At 36.1% G+C, this 24,369-nt stretch overlaps 1 protein-coding gene across 8 annotated transcripts in view; it reads right to left on the reverse strand.

Moving 5' to 3' along the window:
• LOC128865125 (protein madd-4) overlaps nt 1–24,369 on the reverse strand; it is a 322,915-nt gene that overhangs the window by 259,239 nt on the left and 39,307 nt on the right. For all 8 annotated transcript variants that reach the window (XM_054105124.1, XM_054105122.1, XM_054105126.1 and 5 more), the window contains exon 3: nt 15,248–15,320. In XM_054105124.1, coding sequence (XP_053961099.1) covers nt 15,248–15,298 — 51 coding nt within the window. In that variant the 5' untranslated portion in view covers nt 15,299–15,320. The remainder of the gene's footprint in view (nt 1–15,247; nt 15,321–24,369) is intronic.

Raw genomic sequence — 24,369 nt, forward strand, 5'->3', positions numbered from 1 at the left:
TAGACCAATGGTTTCGATACTCGTTTTGTTTAGCTTTACGCAAAATTTTATTGAGTAACGTTACTCCAACGATCGCTGCATTTTCGCCACTGCAAAATCCTAACACACTTTTAAAACAGCTTTCATGCGCGGAGCGATGTTGACTACACCGCTGTTGCCAGGGAACTAGGACCGGTTTCTAGTGGAAGGGGAAGGTCCAACGATCATTTTCCCCCACCAGCCGATTCGGTTGATCGCTTGGCAGACGCTCCGCGCGGGAAGGCCCATTACTTTTCAATCCAACCCTGTATATCTCATGGGAATACTTAAACGGCACTAAACTGCTAAGCAAACGACCGCCAGGCAGGGAGCCCTGAATAACGATTTCGGTGGGAGCTGTTGTGATTGCCCGCACTTGAAGGATTGTGGGAACCCCATCTCACAAGATCTAGGCTTACTGGTTTTGGCAAAAGATCATTCTGGTTTAGGAACATTTTGGGAGTTTAAGAACAAGAACACAACATGGTTTAAGAACATTTTTACGAGTGACCTCTATTTAAAAGAAGGACATTCAAGCTAATCTAAGCCTAAGCCAGCGTTTAAAATATGGCAGAGAAAGTAGAGTACGGGCAACACCTAAACGCTGATGTCGCCTCGAGTGCCTATCCATGGAAAGTTGACAAACTCAAGCTCGAAGGTAACGATAAATTTGAAAACCCTATCTAGTAAAAGAGGCAAATTGTCCAGTCATTCAATTAAGTAACGAAACCTGGATGCCGCCTTAGCTGAGTAGGATGGTGCGTGACTATCATTCGATTGTACATAACTTCGAAACCATCGCTGTGGGAACGAAAAAACAACTAAAAGCGATCGCCCTCGGCAGGAAATCGTAGATCTTCGAGTGTATTGCTGCCCTGAAAAAGCTTCTCATAAAAAATATCTGCCATTCGGAGTTGGCTTGAAACTGTAGGTCCCTTCATTTGTGGAAAAATATTTTAAGGCGCTCGCCACAAATAGGAGGAGAAGCTCGGCCAACCACCCAAAGAGGGTGCAAACGCCAATTATCAATAAAACGGAACTGGTTACCGCAGTTGACAGAGTTTGTGCGTGACTACCGTTCGGTTTCTTTGAGTTCATATGCTTGGGTGTTTAAAATAGGATATAGAAAACATCTGAGTTTTTTTCTTCGATGAAAAGCTTTCCACCCAAAAAGCACATTGCTCTACGAAGGCGCCAAAAAACTGTAGTCTCTCGAATTATACGACTTTAATAGTAGTCTTGGGCAAAAATATTATCATATAATATTTTCAAAGCTTTCTAGACAACTGTCAATATAGAAACATGATCCGGTGTGCCAAAAACAATGGCTTACTTATTTACTAATATGGCTCTACAACCACGTGTCGGCTTTGGCCGAATCCAAAATAGCCCGCCAGCTGTTTCTATCCTGCGCTCGCTAGTGCCAGTTAGAAACCTCGAGTGCTGACAGATTCTGCAAGAGTTGGTAAGCGCTTCCAACGCAGATATGATCTTCCTCGTCTTCTTTTTTAGGGTACTGTATTGTAGATTCACCTTGCTGTAGCGTCTTCGTTCGTACGGATGACATAGCCAAGCCAGCGTAGCCGCTTAGTAACACGGTATAGTATGGTGCGGAGCTCTTCACTAACGCGGATAGAACCAGGAGTCTTGGAACACTTTTCTCTCGAAGGCTTCCAAAATTTTTTCGTCTGCTGTTGACATCGTCCATGAGCCTGCGTCATATAGCAGGACGGGAATGATGAGCGCTTTGTAAAGTGATACTTTGGTACTTCGAGAGGGAGTTCTACATCTCATTTGTCTACTGAGCCCATTTGTTGACAAGAGTTATTGTCCGTTTGACAAGAACTATGACACATCCTGCAAATTTAGTAAACCTTGCTTTAGTTTGTGCTCCACTAAGTATTGTCAGCGTAGTTATCTAGCAGTGGGCCTAGCAAACGTACTGTTTCGCCGGCATCAGATCTAAGGGGGAATCATGTTAGACGAATTAATTAGAGTGGCTGTGAGAGTGTATGAAGAAGTTTGTACTGTTGCTCGGAGAATCTTCACATGCTGAACAAGAGTTTATACGTAGCTCTACCCTGCACAAATAGGACTTTAACCTGCTACAGTAACTAGTAAATAGTTATGCGCGTCCCACGAGTCGGCTCGAACTCTTCGTCTGATTGCGTAGCTTGACTCTGATTATGTCAATCATGGGACAAGAACTTATGAGGAGCTCTTACTATTCTGTGAATATATTATATGTCGTTAATTGTTTTTGGATAGTCTATCGAATGTTTTATACTCAACCCTAACTTTAGTTGGATCATTCAGTTTTACCCACTTTTGAAGGACGCATTCCTTTTACGCCAAGGCTGTAGCCTCTCACATCCTAATGCTGAATGAGCTGATCTCAGTTCTCGAACTCTGCCGCAAAGCACACATAAAATTGTTTTAATTAAAACTTACATTTGTCACAAGAACCTGACTAATTACTGATTGCCATCAATCGTCACGCATGAAATAAATTTATAACATTTTAAGTGCAAGTATTTGTAAGTACTAACCTTTTCTATGCCTCTCTTCTCTCCCGCTACCCTTATGAGGCTTAATATGCACTAAAGTAAGCTGGCAAAAAAATTGCAGAAATTAATTACAGTAAATGGATTTGGCTCATTATCTCGACACCAAAAGGCAAATGATTAATTTTTTGTTTCAATTTACAAACAAAAGTCACCGACATTGGTCAAACACGAGTCAAAGCGCAGGCATATAAAATGAATGAAAACAAAAAAATAAATAAATACATAAATAAAGAGCAAAAGCCAAAGTAATTTATTGAAAAAAATGAAATGTAAAAAATTCATTTCGCCGAATGTAATTTATTTCACAATTTCCTAGAACAAGCGCGAACGGTGTAATGGGAAAAGCGTTAGTAATGCAAGGCCATTAGAGTGACCAGATGTGAAATACTTTTCTATTATAATGAAAAAAAAAAATCACTCTTCACTTTGCTTTGAAATTAAATAAACGAAATATATGAACGGGACTCGCTTACAATTTGTTGTGCGCTTCTAGATGTTGTCCACCTGCTTGACTTCATTTCTTGCCTCTTATGTACAGCGGGGTCACCAAATCCGGGATTAGGGTATTGACCCATCTGAAACTTGCACTGCGATTGCGGTTTCGCCGCCGCACTCTCATTAGCTGAGGTAACCCCAAATACTCTAACAGCATTTTGTTATTAAACCACAATCTCCCCGAAGCTCCCGAAATGAGTACTTCGAGGAAAAGATTGGAACGAACTCTAAGCTCCAAGTACCAACATCTAATCTCTCATTCGGGCGCCGTAGCTGAGTGGGTTGATGCGTAGTTACCATTCGGGAGAGCGTAGGTTCGAATTTCCGTGCATTGCCTCTCTGCAGATAATCGCAAACCTCCGAGTGTATTTCTGCCATGAAAAAGCTGCTCATAAAAAACCATTTGCTGTTCGGAGGTCTGTAGGTCCCTCCATTGGTGGAACAAAATGAAGACGCACACTACAAATAGGAGAAGGAGCTTGGTCAAACACTGAAATAGAAATGTACGCGCCAACTATTTATTTTTGTAATCTCCCATTTTACTTCAGAGCCGGCTACCAGTAAAACTTCTTTACTACTCCGAACTATTGCTTGAACCCCATATATCTCGTTTCCTTACAAATACCTATAACTATGTATTTGCACGACGACTGACTCAACTATTGACGTCACAAAATGACTTCCTTGCAGATATCGTCCGTATAAATCGTAACCACAACTCCGAAATTCCTCTGTAATCAGGCATTCGCATGGGACGTAATTACTTACTGATGCACACCAATCTAAATAAAATTCTAAAGTACAATAACACACCATTAAATTTCCAAACTCGTAGCTGTGTTTACTGATCTTTGGACGAACGGCACACTCGCAGAAAAGCTAGAGTTATCATTTTAAACCATTACAGAAGCTGTGGGGACTTTTCAGAGAGACTGGCAGAGACTTAAGGAGACTGTCAGCCGGATGTTTAAGGTCACTGGGGACTCCTTTCTTCGACAGCGTGGGGCGGTGCGATATCCTCCCATCAACATCCCATAAATCCCAATTGATATAATGGAGATCAACAGCTCTGGCTGGCTGTAGATATCTGCCAGTTGGAGGTCTCCTAATGATATTAAAACGACCCTTTAATGCTACTTAGGGAGTGCCAGACTGGTACTTCAACCATTCCACCTACCTACCTTAATACCGATACGGGAAACTTTTTATCGATATTTATTCTGTACTCGATACTTTGTTCCGATAGCGAATCCAATAAATTGAAACCCTCCAGAAGTACTAAAACAATGTCTGTTATTACAAATTTCTTCTTTCTTAACTTCCTTTTCAACAATTGTGGCAATTGGTCACTCTAAACTCTGCACTCTGTGACTTTGGCACCCAGTCGTTCGTTATGCTCTAGTGACAGAAGCAGGGACGCATTCACTGTTCGCTTTTGCCCTGTAACTAAGTTTTACTATTTCTTTGCTTTTCTATTTTGTTTCGATGAAGTTCAGAGGGACTCATCACTCGCAAAGGAATAAAGAAAAATGAGTTCGTTCCATTTCAGTTGCAATTGCCGAATTAATTTATCATTTTGAAAAATTACGCAAATTGTTAAGCAGCAAAGAAACATGAAAGCAAAATGGAAAAAACAAGCGACTGAGAAGGCAGCAACTGAGAAGTCGAAAATCGAAGAAACGAAAAGGCAGCACTTGAAGGCAGCAAAATCATGCACTTAAAATGCAAAGCAAATTGAGTAATTATTTTTAAACGAATACTCAAAGTTAGGCGTCAAAAGATGGAAAAAGTTTCAATGCAAAAATCACATAAAAATACTATAATTGCACAATTGGGCGCAAGCGGCAAACTTAAAGAAGTCGCGCCTAAGCAAATAGAAGAGAAAAAGTTTGTGCGCTTGCAAAGGGCACTTCTTGCACTAAAAACACTGGGGTAATTGAGTGCTGCGTAGGGAGTTATTGATGCCATTTATAAGCGTAATAGTCTCAGCCGCACAGAAATGTGAAGTGGTAAAATTACAAGAAAACTTATGCTGATCGGCTGTTTTTGGTAAAGAAGTAAACGCGCGTAATTAAAAATGTTTGCTGATCCCTTAAGCCGTCAGTTTAACTGAATCAAGCTCGTATCAGCTGATAAATTCTTATAGGTATATATGTATTAAAGATGAGATGCATGAAAGTGTTAGCGAAAAGTCCTCTCTAAAAGCAGGCGGGTAATGGCCAGCTTATTTCGTTTAAGAATTAGTTGCTCCCCTTTGTAGAAGATTTGAGCAAAATACTCTGCGATCAATGTGATTTCCTTTTATAAAAGCTCTTTAGTCAGCTCTACCACTGAATCTATTAAAGGAAGGCTACGAATACGAACAAATTCTTATCACCAAAACCCGTCTGCTTTTTTGACTCTAATCCCACGGTTAAATGATTCGAAGTCATTTGGCCCGAAGTTAATTAATCAAACTTGAGCTTTTTCGTGCATAATACAAAAAATTATAAATTGTATAAAATACACCCTTTGATTTTTAGGGAATGCAGCTGACGTGACAGTCATTGACCGCTTGGCCTTAACACTACAAGTCTCGTTCGCCGCAGACCCGATTTCCTTTTCACTTGAACGCCATATGCGACATGAGAAAAGATGAGTTAAGGTTATATCACTAGACAGCTATGTAAGGTGGCTTCATTCCTTCACTAATAGGGTACTAATAACATGAAGGTGAGCAATAGATTTTTCAAGTCGCAGTGCTGAATCCTCACTTAATAATGATAACTAGAAGAAAAAAATCTTTATTTTATTTTATAGCCACATTCTTTTTATGTGTTTGAAATCACTCTCCTTATTAAAATTTTATGTTCATTTAAAAACATTCAGACGTTCAGTCAAAAATATTATAAACAACTGCAGATTTACTAAATTTGATTTGTAGTTTCACGTACATATGTATCGATTTTCTGATGTGTGACAGAAACATAACTCAAATACTTTACAATGCTGATACTTTTAAAGATGACCTTTGACACCTATGTAAACATCCTGAAGTAATGAACGTAGAGGAATAAAACTTCGGTTAGTCTTGAGGCCTATAAGAAATCACAAAATATATTTCTGTTAAATGATCTGAGTAAAAATCGACAAGGATATTTAAGGATTAACATTTGAACGTAAATTTTTGCCCCACTTTGCCTGAAGATAACTATAAAAAAATCTTAAAATTGTCTGCACTGGCCTCTTTCATTCGGCACCCATATTTCCATATCTTGTATAATTTTTGATTTATATGACTTTTTTGAAACCACTAAAAACATTAAAAAAAAGTTAGACGTTCTGCGAAAAAGACTAAAAATCAAACTAAAAAATTATTTCATTTGACCCTAGTTTCGCACATATATCCATTTCTTCATATGCGACAAAAATAGTTAAAATTTTTAACATGTTGTAATTAATGGAATTAAGACTTTGTAGGTGTAGCATAATGAAGTTCCTGATGATGATGTGCACGTTCTAATAATGCCCGATTACGACAAGGTTTTAAGCATACCCAGCGACTGGCATCGCAGCGGGCTCTGTCCAATCCACAAGAGAAGTGAGCCGACGAACAACGCCAACTACCGTCTGATAAGCCTGCTCAGTATTGCATACAAGGTCCTATCACTTGAACTTTGTGAAGAGCTGAGACCCCTTGTCAACAAACGGATTGGGCCGTATCAGTATGGTTTCAGGCCTGGTAAATCTGCCAGGAGAACACCCAAAAGAAGCAGATCAACACCTACCACATTTTCGTCGATTACAACGCTGCATTGTACAGTAAGATAAGGGATCGCTATGTCTGAATTTGGTAAAACTCACCCAGCTTTGCAGCATGGCCCTAACAAACACCACTAGCGCAGTGAGAATCGGGTAACATTTTTCTAAGCCATTTAAAACTAAGCGGTGTTTGAGGGAGGGCGATTTCTTATCAAGCGACCTTTCGAATTTGATGATGGAGAAAATTATTCGCGCCGTCCACATCGACATTTCCGGTACTATTTTCTATAAAAATTTTACGCTGCTCCCTAACACCAATGATTGCGACATTGTTGGCAGTGCAACTTTCTACAGTCCTGAAAAATAATCCCGAGCGGGTCTTGTGTCAACAACCAAAAAGACAGCAGGTTGCGATTGACAATTACGAGTTTGGTGTAGTCAAGGGCTTTGTCTACCTAGGATCCAGCATTAACACCAACAACAGCGTCAGCCAAGAGATCCAGTGAGGAATAACTCTTGCCAACCAAGTGCTGCTTTGCGCTGAGTAGGCACTTGAAAGGCATATGCTTCTCTCGGTGCACGAAAACAACTCTCTATCAATCATTCATCCTGCCAGTCTTACTGTATGGTGCTGAGTCCTGGCCATTGACAAACACCGATGGGCGGTAATTAGAAGTTCTCGGAGAAAAATTCTTGACAAGATCTGTTATCCCATTTGAGTGAATGATGCGTAGTGTATACGATAGAACCACGAGGTGTACGCCGACATCGACATAGTGAAGTGCCTTAAAATTCAGCTGGTTAGGTCATGTTGAGGGAATGAACAACAACGCTTCAGCAAAGAAATTCTTCTCTCTTCTTCTCTTCAAAGCTCCGACGAAGCTTCTTTTCGAAATGTACTGGTGAAAGTCGCAAAAATGGACACCCTCATCTACGTTGGAAAGAACTAGTAGACGACGACCAGACCGCCCTCGGTGTTTCTAACTGGCGTCAATGCGCGCATTGCAAAGGCGATTGGAGTAACATTTTGGTAGCGGCCAAGACCGACCATCGGATGTAGTTGTTATATAAATAAATAAGTGAGTAAGGTGTAGCATAAAAAAATTCTTTTTTTTTTTAGTCAGTACATCTCTAAAACTAGAGAAAGCCAAATGTATGGAGAGATAAAGTCATTTCTAAATTCTTATTCTGTTCGTAGTTTTAGTTCTAAAATTAGAATTTATTTGTCGTTTTATGAGGGCGGTCAATAAGTCCGTGACTTTTTCTATTTCTGACATCTTTACTGAAAAAGAAATACTGCTCCTGTCAACAGGCATCTATCAATTGACTCCTGTCAAAATTTGAACGTGCTGCGTCAGTTAGTTTGTGTTTTACAGCTACCTTTATCAGACTACCCAGTAATTCACAGTCGACCACAAACGCAATCGTGTAACATTTTCACAGGAAGGTTTGGCGTTGTTTAATCGCAATATGGAGGAGTTTTTGCGCCGTTTTGTAACCGTGGACGAAACATGGACTAAACAACAGTCGAAACAGTGGGTTTCTAATGGTGAATCGGCTTAATAAGCACACGAAATTCAGTTTTTTCCATTTTCTCCTCAAATTACTGGGTAATTACAAGGTAGCTGTAAAGCACAAACTAACTGACGCAGCACGTTCACATTTTGATAGGAGTCAACTGACAGATACCTGTTGACAGGAGCAGTATTTCTTTTTCAGTAAAGAGGTCAGAAATACAAAAAGTCACGGACTTACTGACCCGCCCTCGTAGTTAGTATACTAATTGACGACCCCATGCCCCAATAGGTAAAGGAAAAATTGTATTATTTATGCACTCGAATCAAGATAAAATGAAATGTTTGGCTGTGGAGAAATATTTAGCCAGAATACAGGTTGGTATAGACCCTGAGAAGAACAATTGAATTAATCAGATTTTGACTATAAAGTAAATTTTGTTTAGCAAAACAATTTGTGAGCGTCAGTTGTATTCTGCCAAATGAAAATCACATTGCGGAACATCCAAGAACTCCACATATCGAAATATTCTTCAAGTTGACTAACCGACAGGTCAATCACACAGGTACAACCAAACGGTAATGACCATAATTCGCCTCTAATTCACTGATTTGCTTTTGAATACAGATTTGTCGTAGTTGTTGTTGTGGTTATTACTCAACTGCCTCAGAATGGCAAATAAATTTATTTTGCTTTCATAGCAAATTGATGGCATAACTAATGGATTTGATTTATACAGAAGGAGCAACTTGCCACGAGCTGACCTTTTTTTATTTCTCTTCCAGTTTTGCTTTCCATTCATGTTATTGGTGTGTGTTAGAAGGCACACAAATTGCGATTTCCGTTTCCGGCAGGCGGAACAAATTACTACTAAAGTAGTAAAAGCAGCTGAAGTGAGCAAAAGGCCGCGTTATAGAAACAGCAATTACAACTACAACCACAAATGCAACTACAACTGCACGTACATACACACAACTATACATACACAGATATACATTACTAATAAAAAATGGAGTATCCAACAGAATGTAAAGTCGAATTAATCGCGAACCGTTGAAAACTCGAAGAACGAAAAAATGCAGAAAAAATTGCAATCAGCAGGCGAGTGGCAGTGGGAGGAAAATAAAAAGTAGCAAATGGTAAAATGGCTATCGACGTAGAAGGGAATTTAAGGGAAATGGAGTTGTAAACATTTGCTGCTGACAACGCTCAAACATATATGCACACTGCAAATACAAAAGCGCACACACATGCATACATCTGACGCAAAAAAAAACGGATAAAATAGAAAGACGGATTAGCGTTTTCAAATCCTACAAAACAGCTGTTGTGGGTGTATTTGGGGGTGTAAATGTGCTTGTACGAAATAAATACATGAATACGTGCAACCATTAGGGTGACTCAAAAAACATTTTTTTTATGCTGGTCACTAAATTTGTTATACAGTTAAAAGAAAAATAGTTACCCTCATTTTTTTAACATTTTTTTTTTTAAATTGATATTTACGCGTGCCGCCAGTGCTTTGAAAATGGCCATTGAATTTGCATAGAAAAATATGAATTTTTCGGCAAATTCGGGGCAAAATGCTTAAGGCCCGATTTTATTTAATCTCGCCCTTCACAAATGTCCAAAATCAAGCCCTGTGCTTTATTAAAAAAAATGGAATTACTCTTTTTGATAGTGAACTTCTGGAATAAATGGCTGCTCAAGCGAGAGCCTACTAGGACCAAAATCAAATCCATTGTGATATCATACAGAGAAAAAACGGTAAAAAGACGGTAAAAACAAAATCCGAAGGAGAAGGAAGAATGGATTTTGGATTGGAGGATGTTGAAGAAATAATGATTAATTACGTTTGTATTAACCGCTTTAAGCTGCTAATGGAATTCTCCAAGTGTGTAATGTGAAATCTTGCCATATCCGCTGGTGTATCAAATAAGTGAGAGCCCTGATATCTGCATCTTAGCCCGACAAGAGCATCCTGAGGAACAGGTGCTGAGATGCTTCCACCTCATGCTCCAAACAGCTTCTGCAAAAGGGCTTGAGGCCATCCTAAGTCCTACCGCATGGATATCTAACGGAAAATGTCCGGTAAGGACACCCACCAAATTCGAGAGCTGCAGCTTTTTAGCCTCAGAATCTTCCTCGAGCACCATCGAACTATTCGTAGCAAGAAGGATCCCCTTGCTCATCTGCCTACCAATACCGCGCATGCTGAGTTGACGCAAGACCCATCTTTCCAGGAACAGACTACAGGTTTTCAAGGGAACCACAATCCTCTCATTTCGCGGTGAAACTGTCTCGAGGGTCCCCTGTCCAACCAGCTCATCAGTTCGGCAGTTTCCAGCAAAACCACTGTGGCCGAAGATCCAAATGAGCTTAATATCGAAGTATTCGGATGGAGTCGAGAGAGAAGTCAAGCAGCCCCCGACTACTTTCGGACGCCCAAACATCGAGCCCAAAGTGCGAATTGCCGTCTGGCTGTCGGAGTAGATATTTACCGCCCTTACAGTAATTGCAGAGGTCAGCAACCAATCCATTGCTCCTGTATTTGCGGCTATCTTGGGAAAACACTATAGTGGTCCACCCGAACTTTCAGCTTGATGGGGAGCTCCTCTCAGAATACTCCTTCACCAACTCTTCATCCGTAATGCTACATACCGCCCACTCCTCGCTTGAGTCAATATAAATGGAAAAAGTACTGATCTACCCTCAAAACTAAGTAAAAATGCAAAAAAATTAAAAAATGAAATAAAATTAGACTCATTTTTGGCGGTAAAGGTTAAATTAAAAAATTAAAAAATTAAAAAATTTACGTGAATATTTTTTAGATATAGAACAAATTTAGCGGGTAGCATCAAGAAAAATAATTTTGTTTTGGGTCATCACAACATAGGTACATGCATATTAGGGTGGGAGGACTTGTATGCAGATTCGGATTCTAGATGAAGTGCAAAGAAAAAAAACTCAAGAGCATGGCTTTAAAATCAATTTCGAGCACTCAAATTAAAAAAAAATATTTTTAATTAAACGAAAATTGAGAGGGAGTTGTGGCAATGTAGGTAGAAATTAGAAAAAAATACACCTCCTGTTGAAAGTAAAAAGGATCTAAAACAGAAGTAATTGTAGATTGGGTTAAGTCTGAGTAGTTGCCAGCTATGGAACACACTCAGGTTCATACCCCGTTATGATGCAACATGGAGATTTGGTACTTATCTCTACTAAAGACAATGTGAACTGTTCAGAAACTGTTGAAAGCTCTTGATTTCCTGAGCTTGTGGCTTGAGATGTTCCAACCCATTAAAAAATTGTCTACTTGAAATGAGAAATCTGTGAATAGAGCGGATACAGGACAGTTTCACACAGGGTGTAAAATCGTATCTTCCTCCTGTCAAGATACATTCGTTCTGTTTTTTGCTACATCATAGTCCCACTTAAGGGTTACGACGTCAGTGCTAACTCAGGTTAGGGTCGTTCGAAACTTTCCCGTAAACGCAACCAAGCAAAAATGAGTGAAATGTACGCGAAGAGTTTCGAGGCGGTATTTTTATGCGCGCATTCGAAACGGCCGAAATTATCTTAGGCCGTGGCTGCAAAAGTGATTAAAAAATCAAAAAAGTTTATTGTGATGTGGAATCAGCGGTATAAGGTGTACAAAAATATTGAGGACTTTTCCGAGCGCAGCCTGAAGCGACTGATAACAAAAAAGCAGAATAAAGAGATAGTCCAAGTTTTTAAGCGGGACCCTTCTTTGTGACTACGCCAAGCACAATCAGTTCTTGCTAAAAAGGGAATAGATTTGAGTAGCACACCGTCGAACGTATAATGAAGGCGGCGAACATATCCTACCGTCCCACATCAGCAAAACCACTGCTCTCAGAAAAATACATTGAGAAACAACAAAACAAGAAAATGGCGTCACAGTATTGGACTGGCCTTCCCAACCTCATTGAAAATGTGTGGGGAATTATGAAAACGCATATTACCAGAAAGCCCTTCCATGATCTAAAACAACTGGTGCGTCAAGTTCGCAAAATCTAGTCCTTTTTGTCGACTAGCTACGCAGAAAAGCTGGTTTAAAGCATACCGAAAAGATGCCAGGCTATACTCGACAACGATGGGGACTATACGGCTTATTGAGTAATTGCGGCAATTTTGTACATACTTTCATGTAAAAAAATTTTAAATATATATCTTTTATACTTCATGAATAATCGCGGTTCCTGTTTTCTGACACAGACTGTATATAGCTTCTGCAGAAGTCTCTTGCACACCCATATTCTGGGCACGTCTGCCTATTAGATGGTGCTCCGTTACAATGAAAATTAGTGTGCTAAGTTTATTTTGGCTCAGCAGAGATTCTGAGCGTTTAAGATTAAAAGGTAGTCACAATGATCGGGCGATTCTGAAGGTGCATTCGTTACGCTATCTTCCATTCGTTGTTCTTACAATTTTCTCAAAAATATGGAGATGACTTCTTTGTAGAGGTATACCAATGTCAGTTTCTACGTTCTCGGTAGGAAGTTTGGTGTCGAGTCTCGCTAGTTTATCCATCTTGCAGTTCTGTTTGATGTCACAATGGTCAGGAACCCATTTTGCTTTTGGGAGAAATGACTCAGCCATCTCTTTAAGAGAAATGCGAGATTTCTAAGATATCTTAGAGATTGTCGGCTACTTTATGATGGGTTTTATCACCGCCTGGAAATGTGAAATAGATTTCTGATTTAGAAATAAAAAAATTAAATAAAAACACACTGACTTAATTAGCTTTGTAGCGACTTCAAGGGATTCTCTATATAAAAATAAGATCCCAAAAATAAATAGCGCCAAAAGATCCAAAAAAGCCAAGTACTAGTTTGCATTAAAAAAATACATTCATAAAACTTTGGTCAATGTCAAACTTAATATTAATTTCGTATTAACTAAAAATAACTTCTTTTAAATTTTGGGGACTCGAAATTTATTTTAGAGCTATGCTCTGGCGGTTTTTATATCTTAGAATTCAGTGAAAAGTCCGCGTCTGCTAAGAATTTTGGCGAAAAAAATTGACCCGCCCTAATATACATGCATACATACATTTGGACATATGCACACCCTTACATATTTCTAATCCATGTTTGTCTATTCCAGCTGGTAGCAGTTGACGGAAAACACTTACACAGGAAGGTATTGCCACAAAATTAATGAGACTTTTTTACTACTTCGGCGCAAGTTATAAATTACATTGAGTATACAGCCAAACAAACTCACACTTATGCAGGTATGTGTGTGTACACAACAACAAACGAGGATACTAAGTGCGGTTGCACTGTGACTTTTAAACATTTTCACTCTGCAGGTTGTTACGTTTTATTTGACTTCATTTGATTTTATTTAAATTTTTTTTTCTCAAGTTGTCACAACCTGTGTTTCTGTTTTGCCCATTCTGCCCGCCTCAGAATTTATTGCGCTGTTGGCAAGTGAATAAAATTGTCCCCAATTTCAGCGTAATTTAACAATTTTCCTAGTAATTCAACACCTTGTTGCATATTTTAGCAGGACCCGTGAATGAAGCAATATTTTACCGCATGTGGAAATAAATAGTAGTAGCTTCTGCAAATACTTAATAGGACTATGAATAAGTTCGTGCGGTTTTTTTTCGAAATTTGAAACTTTATTGACGTAAAATGGTTACAAATTTAATATTCAAAATATTGTCCATCGCTTACTACTACTTTTTCCCATCTTTCTGGCAATTCACGGATTCCCTTTGTGAAAAATTCGGTCGGTTTTGCCGCAATCCACGAATCGATCCATTTTTTGACTTCATCGTAATTACGGAAGTGCTGGTCAGCCAGGCCATGTTGCATCGATCGGAAGAGATAGTAATCGGATGGCGCAAGGTCTGGACTATACGGCGGGTGGGGTAGGACATCCCATTTGAGCGTTTCTAAGTATGTTTTGACCACTTGTGCAACATGTGGCCGAGCATTGTCATGTTGCAAAATAACTTTGTCGTGTCTATCGGCGTATTGCGGCCGTTTTTCTCGCAGTGCTCGGCTCAAACGCATCAATTGTCGTCGGTAGACATCCCCCGTAATCGTTTCATTCGGTTTCAGTAGCTCATAATACACAACACCCAGCTGGTCCCACCAGATACACAGCATAACCTTCAGGCCATGAATATTCTGCGCCGACGTCGATGTTGAAGCATGGCCAGGGTATCCATACGTTGCCCGACGTTTTGGATTGTCGTAATGGACCCACTTTTCATCGCCAGTCACAATTCGATGCAAAAAACCCTTTCTTTTGTGCCGTTGAAGCAGTTGTTCGCATGCCATAAAACGGCGTTCAACGTCTCTTGGCTTCAATTCATACGGCACCCAATGGCCTACCTTTCGGATCATTCCCATGGCTTTTAAACGTTTGGAAATGGTTGATTGATCAACTCCCAAAGTTTTTGCAACCTCTTCTTGCGTTTGAGCCGGATCTTGATCGAGCAATTCCTCCAATTCGGTATCCATGAACTTTGGCGGCGCACCCTCGCGTTCTTCGTCTTCCAAGCCAAAATCACCACTTTTAAAGCGTGCAAACCACTTCTGGCACGTTCGCTCAGATAGAGCATGCTCACCATAAACTTCCACCAAGATACGATGACTTTCGGCTGCTTTTTTCTTCATATTAAAATAATGAAGAAGAATTCCCCGCAAAAACACATTATTTGGCACGAAATTCGACATTTTCAAGTGTGGTAAAAATATTGTTGTTTACGCTTCAAATAAAAAACTTATACTGACGTTTGTGCCTTACGACAGTAGCTCTCCAATGAATGTTTGGAAATGTGGATCGATGGAATAATAATCAAGTTACGCCATCTGTTGTAAAACCGTAACGAACTTATTCATAGTCCTATTATTTAAGAGCTCACTTACCAGGAGGATGACCCAGAAATGTATTTTTGTATCCATTATTTTTATCTGCATGGTCGTAGGATCATGATTTGCTCTGCAAAAATACAAATAAAAGCAATTCAGAAAAACTACAATATAAAATATTGGTAGATGAATAAGATATTGGTTTTTAAATTTTTTAGCTTAGATTAGTAAAATAACGGTAAATTAAATATATAGAAGTTCAGAAAAATTCAGAAAAATAATTTAGAAGAATTCAAAAAAAAATTTTAATAATTAAAAAAAAAATTTAAAAGAATTAACAAAATTCAGAAAAATAAATTCATAATAATTCAGAAAAATATATTTGTAAAAATTCCGAAAAACTGATTTGGAAAAATTCAGAAAAATAAAGTAAGAAAAGTTCAGAAAAATAAATTTAGAAAAGTTCAGAAAAATAAATTAAAAAAAGTTCCGAAAAATAAATTTATAAAAATTCAGAAATAAATTAAGAAAAGTTCAGAAAAATAAATTTAGAAAAGTTCAGAAAAATAAATTAAGAAAAGTTCAGAAAAATAAATTTAGAAAAATTCAGAGAAATCAATTTACAAAAATTCAGAAAAATAAATTAAGAAAAGTTCAGAAAAAAAATTTAAAAATATTCAGAATAATAAATTTAGAAAAATTCAGAGAAATCAAATTACAAAAATTCAGAAAAATTAATTAAGAAAGGTTTAGAAAATAAATTTATAAAAATTCAGAAAAATAAATTTATAAGAAAAATAAATTTGTAAGAACTCTTAAAAATTTATGTTTCTAAATTTTTAATTAATTTATAAAATTTTAGTTAATTTAGAAAAATAAATATTTGAGAATTCAAGAAAATATATTTGGATAAATTCGGAAAATTTTAAGTGCTCAACAAAAAGTTTGAGCAAAATGTGAGTTCAAAAATTAAAATCAAAATTTTATTTAATAATTCAACAATCAATAATTTATGAATAATTTAAGAACACACGTAGGTTAAGGATTTTTACTTGTTTTTTTAATTATATATCTGTCTTACTTGATGTTAGCCTACAAATAAATGGAGATATACAAATCAATTGAATCAAAGTTTTTAAATTTTGGTCGTAGGTTACACAAGGTGGCGCAGAATTAATCGCCCAATAGCCAATCAAATAGGACACTTGAACTAGGCAACTGCAAAGGTAAAAAATTAGACTTCACTCAAAATATATATATTTTTTAAAAAGTTGTTAAAAAAAAACAAAAAAGTGGAGGAATGATTTTCCGCCACCTGTTATGGGCAAAAAAATCTTTCATTTTTCAGTGTTCTTCTGTAGAATTTGAAGAAGCTTATTTTTGTTTACAGGATGCGTCATCTTTTATGTGGGTATGTAAACGCTGAATAACTTTGTCATTTACCAACCGATCGACTTCAGCATACATATTTTCGATACGTCAATTCAGTACAATTTCAACCATGGATCGCTTTATGCCGAAACAATGCGCTAAAATAGTGATGCTATACATCGAAAATAGTCGTTCTATTGTTCTAACTCAACGCGCAAAAATTATCGCGGCAAACATGCACCGTCTGACAATACTATTCGTCGTTTGGTGTCGAATTTTTTGAGCACGGGACAGTAGGACATCGTCAACATGCCGTTCATCAACGTCCAAGACGTTTCAATGAACTTATTGAAGCAGTCAGGAAGAGCGTTGCCCAGGAGCCAACAGTGTCGTATCGTCGTCGCGTTCAGCATTTTGGCGTCAGTGAAACCACAATGCGGCGCATTTTAAAGGATGATTTAAATTTCTTTCCGTATAAAGTGCAATTGACACAAATAATATTGCCGACAGACCATTCACGTCACTTAGAATATGTCCCAACAGTCGCTGGAATGGTTGACACTGTACCCAATTTTTGGAAGCAAATTTTAATGACTGACGAGGCACGTTTTAACCTCTCTGGCAGCGTGAATAAACAAAATTGCCGCGTTTTGGGAACTGCGAATCCACACGAGATCCATAAAACGCCATCTGAAAAGTAAGGCTTACGCCAATAAGCCGCAGACTATTGACTAGCTAAAGGCAAACATTCGTGCCGAAATCGACGCTATAAAACCCGAAACGCTTGAGAAGGTGATGACAAACGCAGACAAAAGATCGCAGTTTGTGATTGCTAATAAAGGTGGCCAATTAATTGATATTGTATTCAAAAAATAGCTTTAATAAATTGTAAATAACCAAACCAAATAAAAGTGGCTCACTTATACAAATAAGTTTTTTTTTTTCAAAGTTATTCAATGTTTTCATACTGACATAAAGTATTTGTATTTATTTTAGAATATTTAAGCCCGTATTTATCGCTTTTTACTGGTCAATTTGAGCGCTTTTTTAAGAAAGGTCCAAGAAAGAAATAAGACATCTGAGTACCAGAAAGTTCTACGAAATTACATGTCAGAAAATTTCAGTTTTGGTTTCAGAAGGCACATAACTCGTCTGTAGAAGCGTTTACTTCTAAATGACATCAAAGACATTTGCACAAATTTTCATTGAAAATTGAGACAAATTTAATAAACTAGTTTTTGAATAAAAGCCGGAGACCCCTGGAGCGAATGATTTATCTCTTGAGTACAAAAATTATTGAATCTTTATTATTCTTAAAAAAAATTATTTTTGGATCCCCCACAAAATCATAATCATTAATTATAAATCCAATTATAATAACAAATTGGGTACTGAAGCACTGAATTGCGTACTGAGGTATTAAATTGGGTACTAAAATGTGTTCGAAATTCGTTAAATTCGATTTTCTTGAGGCACTTTTGAACACGAATTTTTAAAATTTGATATGCTTGCTTGTGTGACTGTGCCTAAATACACTTGCAACCACTTAAAACTTAAACTTTAAAATGAAACTGAGCAATTAAAAATGTATTTAAAGAACTACGAAATAAAATGGTTACCTTTACAAAAAAAAAAAACAACAAATAAAAAATAAAAATAAAAACAGAAACGGAAAACCAAAAAGTACCAAATAAATTATAACAAACATACAAAAGTTTGGAGCATTTAAGCAAACCCATTTTCAGTTTGCGCTCAGTTATACTTCGAAATGAATTTTTGTTGCATCTGAACGAGCAATGAATAGCAAAAATGTTAAATAAAATACTAAAAACTGTAAGGAAAATTTAATGGATATTTAAGTCCTGATGCATTTTCAATGCAATTTATGTAGTTTGTGGTTTTCATTTCCCTTTCCTTCTCTCTCTGCCCTCCCTCTTTTGGTTGCCACGCTCAAGTGCAAGTTGAAGTTGCTGACCCAAAAAGTAGAGAAAATTCAGCTACAGCAACTTATAAAAATTCACAAATCAGCAACAATATCTTCATCATCATTGGATACAGCAACAAAATACACAACAACTACATATAGCAACAACAAGCAGAGTACAAAGTAGCAAATTGAAAATCTTAATATTTCAGCAACTGAAGTTGACTTATTTTTCGTTTTATTTTTACTTTTATTTATAGTTTTTTGTATTTTCTTACTTGAGTTATTTTTATTTTTTTGCTTGATATTCTCTGCGTTTGGCTCATTAAAAATGCAAAATTTCGTAGAGCAATAAATCTAAGAAGGAAAGCAAAACTCCTTAAAAGTCAACAAAAAATTTGGATTTACGCAAAAAGGTAAACTTTTCTTAGGTCATGGGCTCGGTGGTCAGCGGTGTAAGCTTCCAGCATTCACTGACTTCAGCAACAACAAACTGCAATTTGCCAAACTATGAGAAACTTCTAATTATTTTGAAATGCCATTAAATTTATGGGAGTGAAGTAGAAGTGTACTATGTGGAGCTATTGCTTAAAATTTACAAAATTACTACAAATAAGGAGGTTTGATTGCAGAAGAAAACTGTGCAAATTCACTCTCCTAACAGGCGTAGATACTTACATACATAATTATTTCCGTTACATAAATTAGTTTCATTACAGTTAGACAGTGAAATAAAATTTATTATACGTAATTCGCGCCTAAATTTTACTGGGTGTTAGGCCGAGCTCCGCCTCTTAGTTGTGTTGTGGGTCTTACTGGTTTTCGACAAATGGAGGGCAGGGAGGCCGCCCCCGAAAGGCAGTTGGTTCTTATGAGGAGCTTTTTCCAGCTTTTTTTGTGTATCGAATAGCGACTGATATGAGAAGCAATCTTTTTCTTGCCTAAAGTTTCGAACTGGAGTACTATGGAGTCACGAACCAATTCATTCAGGTAAGGCATCCGCCTGAAAATTAGTTGGTATAAGTTAATAATAGAATAGAATCAGCAAAATGATGATTTGATCTCCAAAAAGTTGTCTAATGCTTGGCCAAATATGCGAAAAAGTTATCTTCAAAAACAAAAATTGTTTCTTTAGTTGCAGATTTTTTTGTTTCCTATATCCAACACGAGCTTTTCTGACAACTTCCGTAATGAAAAAGTTGCAGCTCCTATTAGTGGCTTCTCATGCTCATTCCGCCTATCAACGGCTGCAAAGCAAATAGAAGCAGATATACAATTATCCGAATTCGAATACGCTTTAAATTCTGTGAAAGGAAAAACTCCAGGCTTTGACAGAATTTCTTACCCAATGATTCGAAACAGTCCCACTTCGGTCAAACTTAGGATAATCAACCTTTTCAACAATATTCTTGATATCGGGTCTTTTCCTCAATCCTGGAAATTAGCATGCATTCTTCCCATTCTAAACCCAATAAAACAGCGTCAGAAGTTGATAGCTATAGGCCAATCTCGCTATTACCTTGTCTTGGTAAATTGTTTGAAAAAATAATTGTCAACAGACTCATGTGGTATGCTGATAATAAAAAATTACTCAGCCCAAACCAAGCTGCATATAGAAAACATCATGGTCCCATTGACTGTCTTATACACATTGGCCACTTCATTTCAAATGCACTCTCTTCGAGAAATCATTTATCGTTGCTCTCAATTGATTTCCAGAAAGTTTTTGATCGAATTCATATTATAATGCACCAATTAGGTATTATCTCTAAGAATTAGGACAATTGTAAAGAATTTCCTCTCTAATAGAAAGTGTAAGATGAGATAAATGGTTTTCTATCGTCAACAAAGCCTTTAGATAATGACACGCCTCAAGGCTCTCCATTATCAGCATCAGCCTTTCTTTTTATTATAGCTTTTAACGAAATTGCCTATATAGCAAAAAATCACAAAGGCTTTGAATATCAACTATATGCTGACGACGTGGTATTTCACACCAAAATTTCTCATCTTTCACATGTCACTTGTTGTCACCGTTTTAGAAATACTCTGAATGATATCGATGAATGGTCTCTATCTTCAGGAACGTCTATATCACTTGTAAAGACCAAGTCCCTTCATATTTGCAGAAAGCTATCTTATACTGGATATCAAATTGATCACAATGGAATCATTATAAACTCCGTAACTGATGTCAACCTCCTTGGCCTCATTATAAATATAAAGGATAGAGTTAATGACTGCACCTATCGCCTCCTTCCAAAATTTGTATCCTCATCAAACATATATCTTGCAAAGGACTTCAACAACGCTTCAAATAGGAAAACACGGCCTAGAGTCTATTGAAAGAGGCCTCGTCAAATAATATAAAAACAATGTACAACTACCTTAAATCAAATGATTTGCTAAGACAGATATCACTAGATACGCTATATACTAATTTGTATTCTTACTTTAATCCAAAATTTAATAATATTGTAACTTTTGTAAATTCGTATTTCATAAGTATTCAGCTATCTGGCCGTCATTGCTAGTGCTGCAATTTTAAAACTTGTATAAATGACTTGTTATTATATAAACAAAAATAAAATAAAAAATAAAAATAAAATAAAAATATAAAAAAAATGCTTCCTATACAACTTCCATTCATGAAAAGATGGATGTTGCCTTTTTTCTACCACACGCGGAATCTATTTGTGTATATGAATTTCAACCCGGAATATTCTTAAAATATTTCTCGCTACAACTCTTTTCGTATGGCCGCTAAAAAGAACACTAAAAAAATGGCGAGCTCATGTTTTGAACTTTCTCCTATGTTATTTTACTATGGGTCGTTGAAAATCACTGTTCATACCGTAGGTCGGATATTTTGCATGTTGTACTTTTTAAAAGACAAGCTTACTATTTTTTCCTAAAAATGGGAAAAAGAACAAAATTTCATGTCTCACTAATTACTAAACCTTCAGTGGTATTACAGGAGCTCTTCACAATGGATCGAAGCCATTAACTTCAAATTTACTAAATTTTGGCTTGGTCGTACCACAAAAATATGCGCCATTTAATTCTCTATAGTCCCTTAAAAACAATATTGATAGTAAATGTAGTTTTATACGAGTTTTTTTTTTCAAAAAATTTAGTCCAACTTGAAAACAAATTAGAAAAACTTGAGTGTGCTGTTAAAAAATTGACGTGTTTAGGACAAAACAGGAGATGTTTTATTGTGGAAGAAGAAGTTTAAATTACCTAATGCTTCAAGCCACTGAGGTGATAATACTATTTGAACCAGCCTTTCGACTGTTTGATCCGAATCAGTTTTCCAGTATACCATAATCTGAATTTTACTGGTCTCGCTTTTGACCTACTTTACAGTCCTGCTGCTGGAGGCTCTCGGGTTGTATGAGGCCGAACACCTTCATCTTCTGCCGAATTTTAGTCGCATTTTATGATAGAAATGCCTTCTCACGGGTGATTTCTTTCCCCGACTCGCTCATCCAATTTGGCTTGAAGAAAGTTGAACTTTTGACGCGCAGATTGACCTTTGAGTCGTCGACGTTTAGTGTAGGCAGAGTAAATTTTTTACAACTTTTTTCGATTTGAATTGAGAGATTTTAAATATAATTTCCAGAATGAGTCTTAAGGCTCAAAGACGTTGCTGCTGATATTATACAAATAAGGAGCGATTCGATGTCAAGTCATGCGCGTATTTCGGACTTTTCGTCAATTTTTTCTGAAAATTGCTCTACTTGTAGGCTGGAGTATAAAAAAAGTAAACTGAAAAGGTTTTAAAAAAATTTAGAATTTTTAGACTGAATCAATGTTGAAAATTTCGAGATAGAATTTTTTACAGCGAAATATGTTTAGATCTTTATATACGTTTTATTATATATTATACTTTTGAAGTGTTTTTGCAAAAAAAAAATTTTCGTCTTAATTTTTTGGAGTAATTTTTCTGTCAGTTTTGAAAACAAACTGTTTCTAAAAAATTGTTTTATTCCTAAAAATTTTTTTTCTTCTAATTGTTTCGTGAAATTTTTTACAAATACTTTTTTTTCTTATTTTACTCGTTCTAAATTTTTCTGGAATTTTTGTGAAAAGTATTTTTTTATATACTTTTGGTAAGTGTTTTTGCAAAACAATAATTGTTTGCAGTACTTTTTCTGTCATTTTAAAAAAAAAAGTTTTTGTAAAAAAGTTGTTTGTTCGTGAAAATGTTGTTTGTTCTAAATGTTTTTGGGAAATTTTTTACAAATAACGTTTTTTGTCCTAAAATTTATTTATTTTTTTTCTCCATTTATTTTATACATCTGTCCATTGACATTAAGTATGTTGTTTAACAATTTGGTCAGAATTTACTATATATACATCGCTTAATGGCCAGTGTCAAAAGCGATAAAATTAAAATAAACATGATTAAAAACATACATGATTACATTTTAGAACTATTTTTAATTATTTTTTTTTTTACATATTTATTTGGTCTGAATTTTTCTGGAATTTTTGTGACAAATTTGATTTATATACTTTTGAAAAATGTTTTTGCAAAACCACAATTTTTTGTCTAAATTTTTTGGAGTCATTTTTCTGTCATTTTAAAACAAAAAAAGTTTTTAAAAAAAAATTGTTTTGTTTTTAAATATTTTTTTGTTCAAAATTTTTTGGATAATTTTTTACAAATAACTTTTTTTGTACGAAAATTTATTCGTTCTGAATTTTTCTGGAATTTTTGAAATGAAAAGTTTTTGAAAAAAAAAATGTTTGTTCTAAATTTTTTGGAAATCTTTTGCTGGCACTTTTCAATAATATAGTATCCCCAGAAGCGTGTTTTCGGAAATGAAAGAAAAAATTTTGCAAAAAATTTAGAACAAATTAAAATTTTTTTTGTTTTGTAAAAAAAACAGGAACCATATTTTAAGCTAAAACATTTAAATAAAAATTAAATTTTTTTTAATATTAAGAATAATCTTAACAACTCTAAAATTTCAAAATCAAATTTTTCAACATAAAATGAAGCATACAAAATACAAAGATTTTGTCTAAGATTTGTCCGAATTTAATAAAACAAAGTTAATACTACAAAGTTATTCCTCGCAAAATTTTACTATACGTCCCCTAACAATATATTTCTCTCCGATATGTATTTTAACAATTTTTTCATTTATTCTCAAAACAAATAGCCAAAATATTGCAAATTTAAAATGGCCAGAGCAAAGAAATTTGACTGAATAACGCAAGACGATAACTGATGTTTTACTATATGGGTCTATGTCTTTTATTTAGAGCTGGAATCATTCTTTTGCAGGAAAATGGACCTCAAATTATTACGCAGTGTTACTGCATTATTAAAAAATATTTTTCAATTTATTTCTTAGTAAACTTAAGCCTACAGCAAATAAAGCAATTTTCAGAAAAGTTGACGAAAATTTCCAAAATACTTGAATCGCCTGACAGGGAATCACTCTATAAATGAACATTTTGCAGTGCACTGCATTTAGCAATTTTGAAATTTTTTTCTTTTTACACAGCTGCGCTCATCATTCCGCATGGCGCGCAAATTACTACCCTCAACTAAATCGCCCTCTAATCGCCATTTAATTTGTTTAGCTTCACTTGGCTCTCACATCAGTTTTTGTCATTTAATTTGTGGCTATCAAAAATATGTCAAACCACGACGAGACAAGTTAAGCTCACCAAGCAGTGAGCAATGAACGGCTGTAGGCAATCACACCGACCGCACAGGCCTAAATTCACATGCAAACCAATACATACACAAAAAGTCAATATAACTTTATTCCTATAAATGCTAATATATCACATTTCTGCTCGCTTTTCCTCTCTCACTTTCACTAACTTCGTTGTACAAATCCCTGCAAGTGTCAATGTAATT

This window comes from Anastrepha ludens, chromosome 5 (assembly GCF_028408465.1).
Source record: "Anastrepha ludens isolate Willacy chromosome 5, idAnaLude1.1, whole genome shotgun sequence".
NCBI lineage: Eukaryota > Metazoa > Arthropoda > Insecta > Diptera > Tephritidae > Anastrepha > Anastrepha ludens.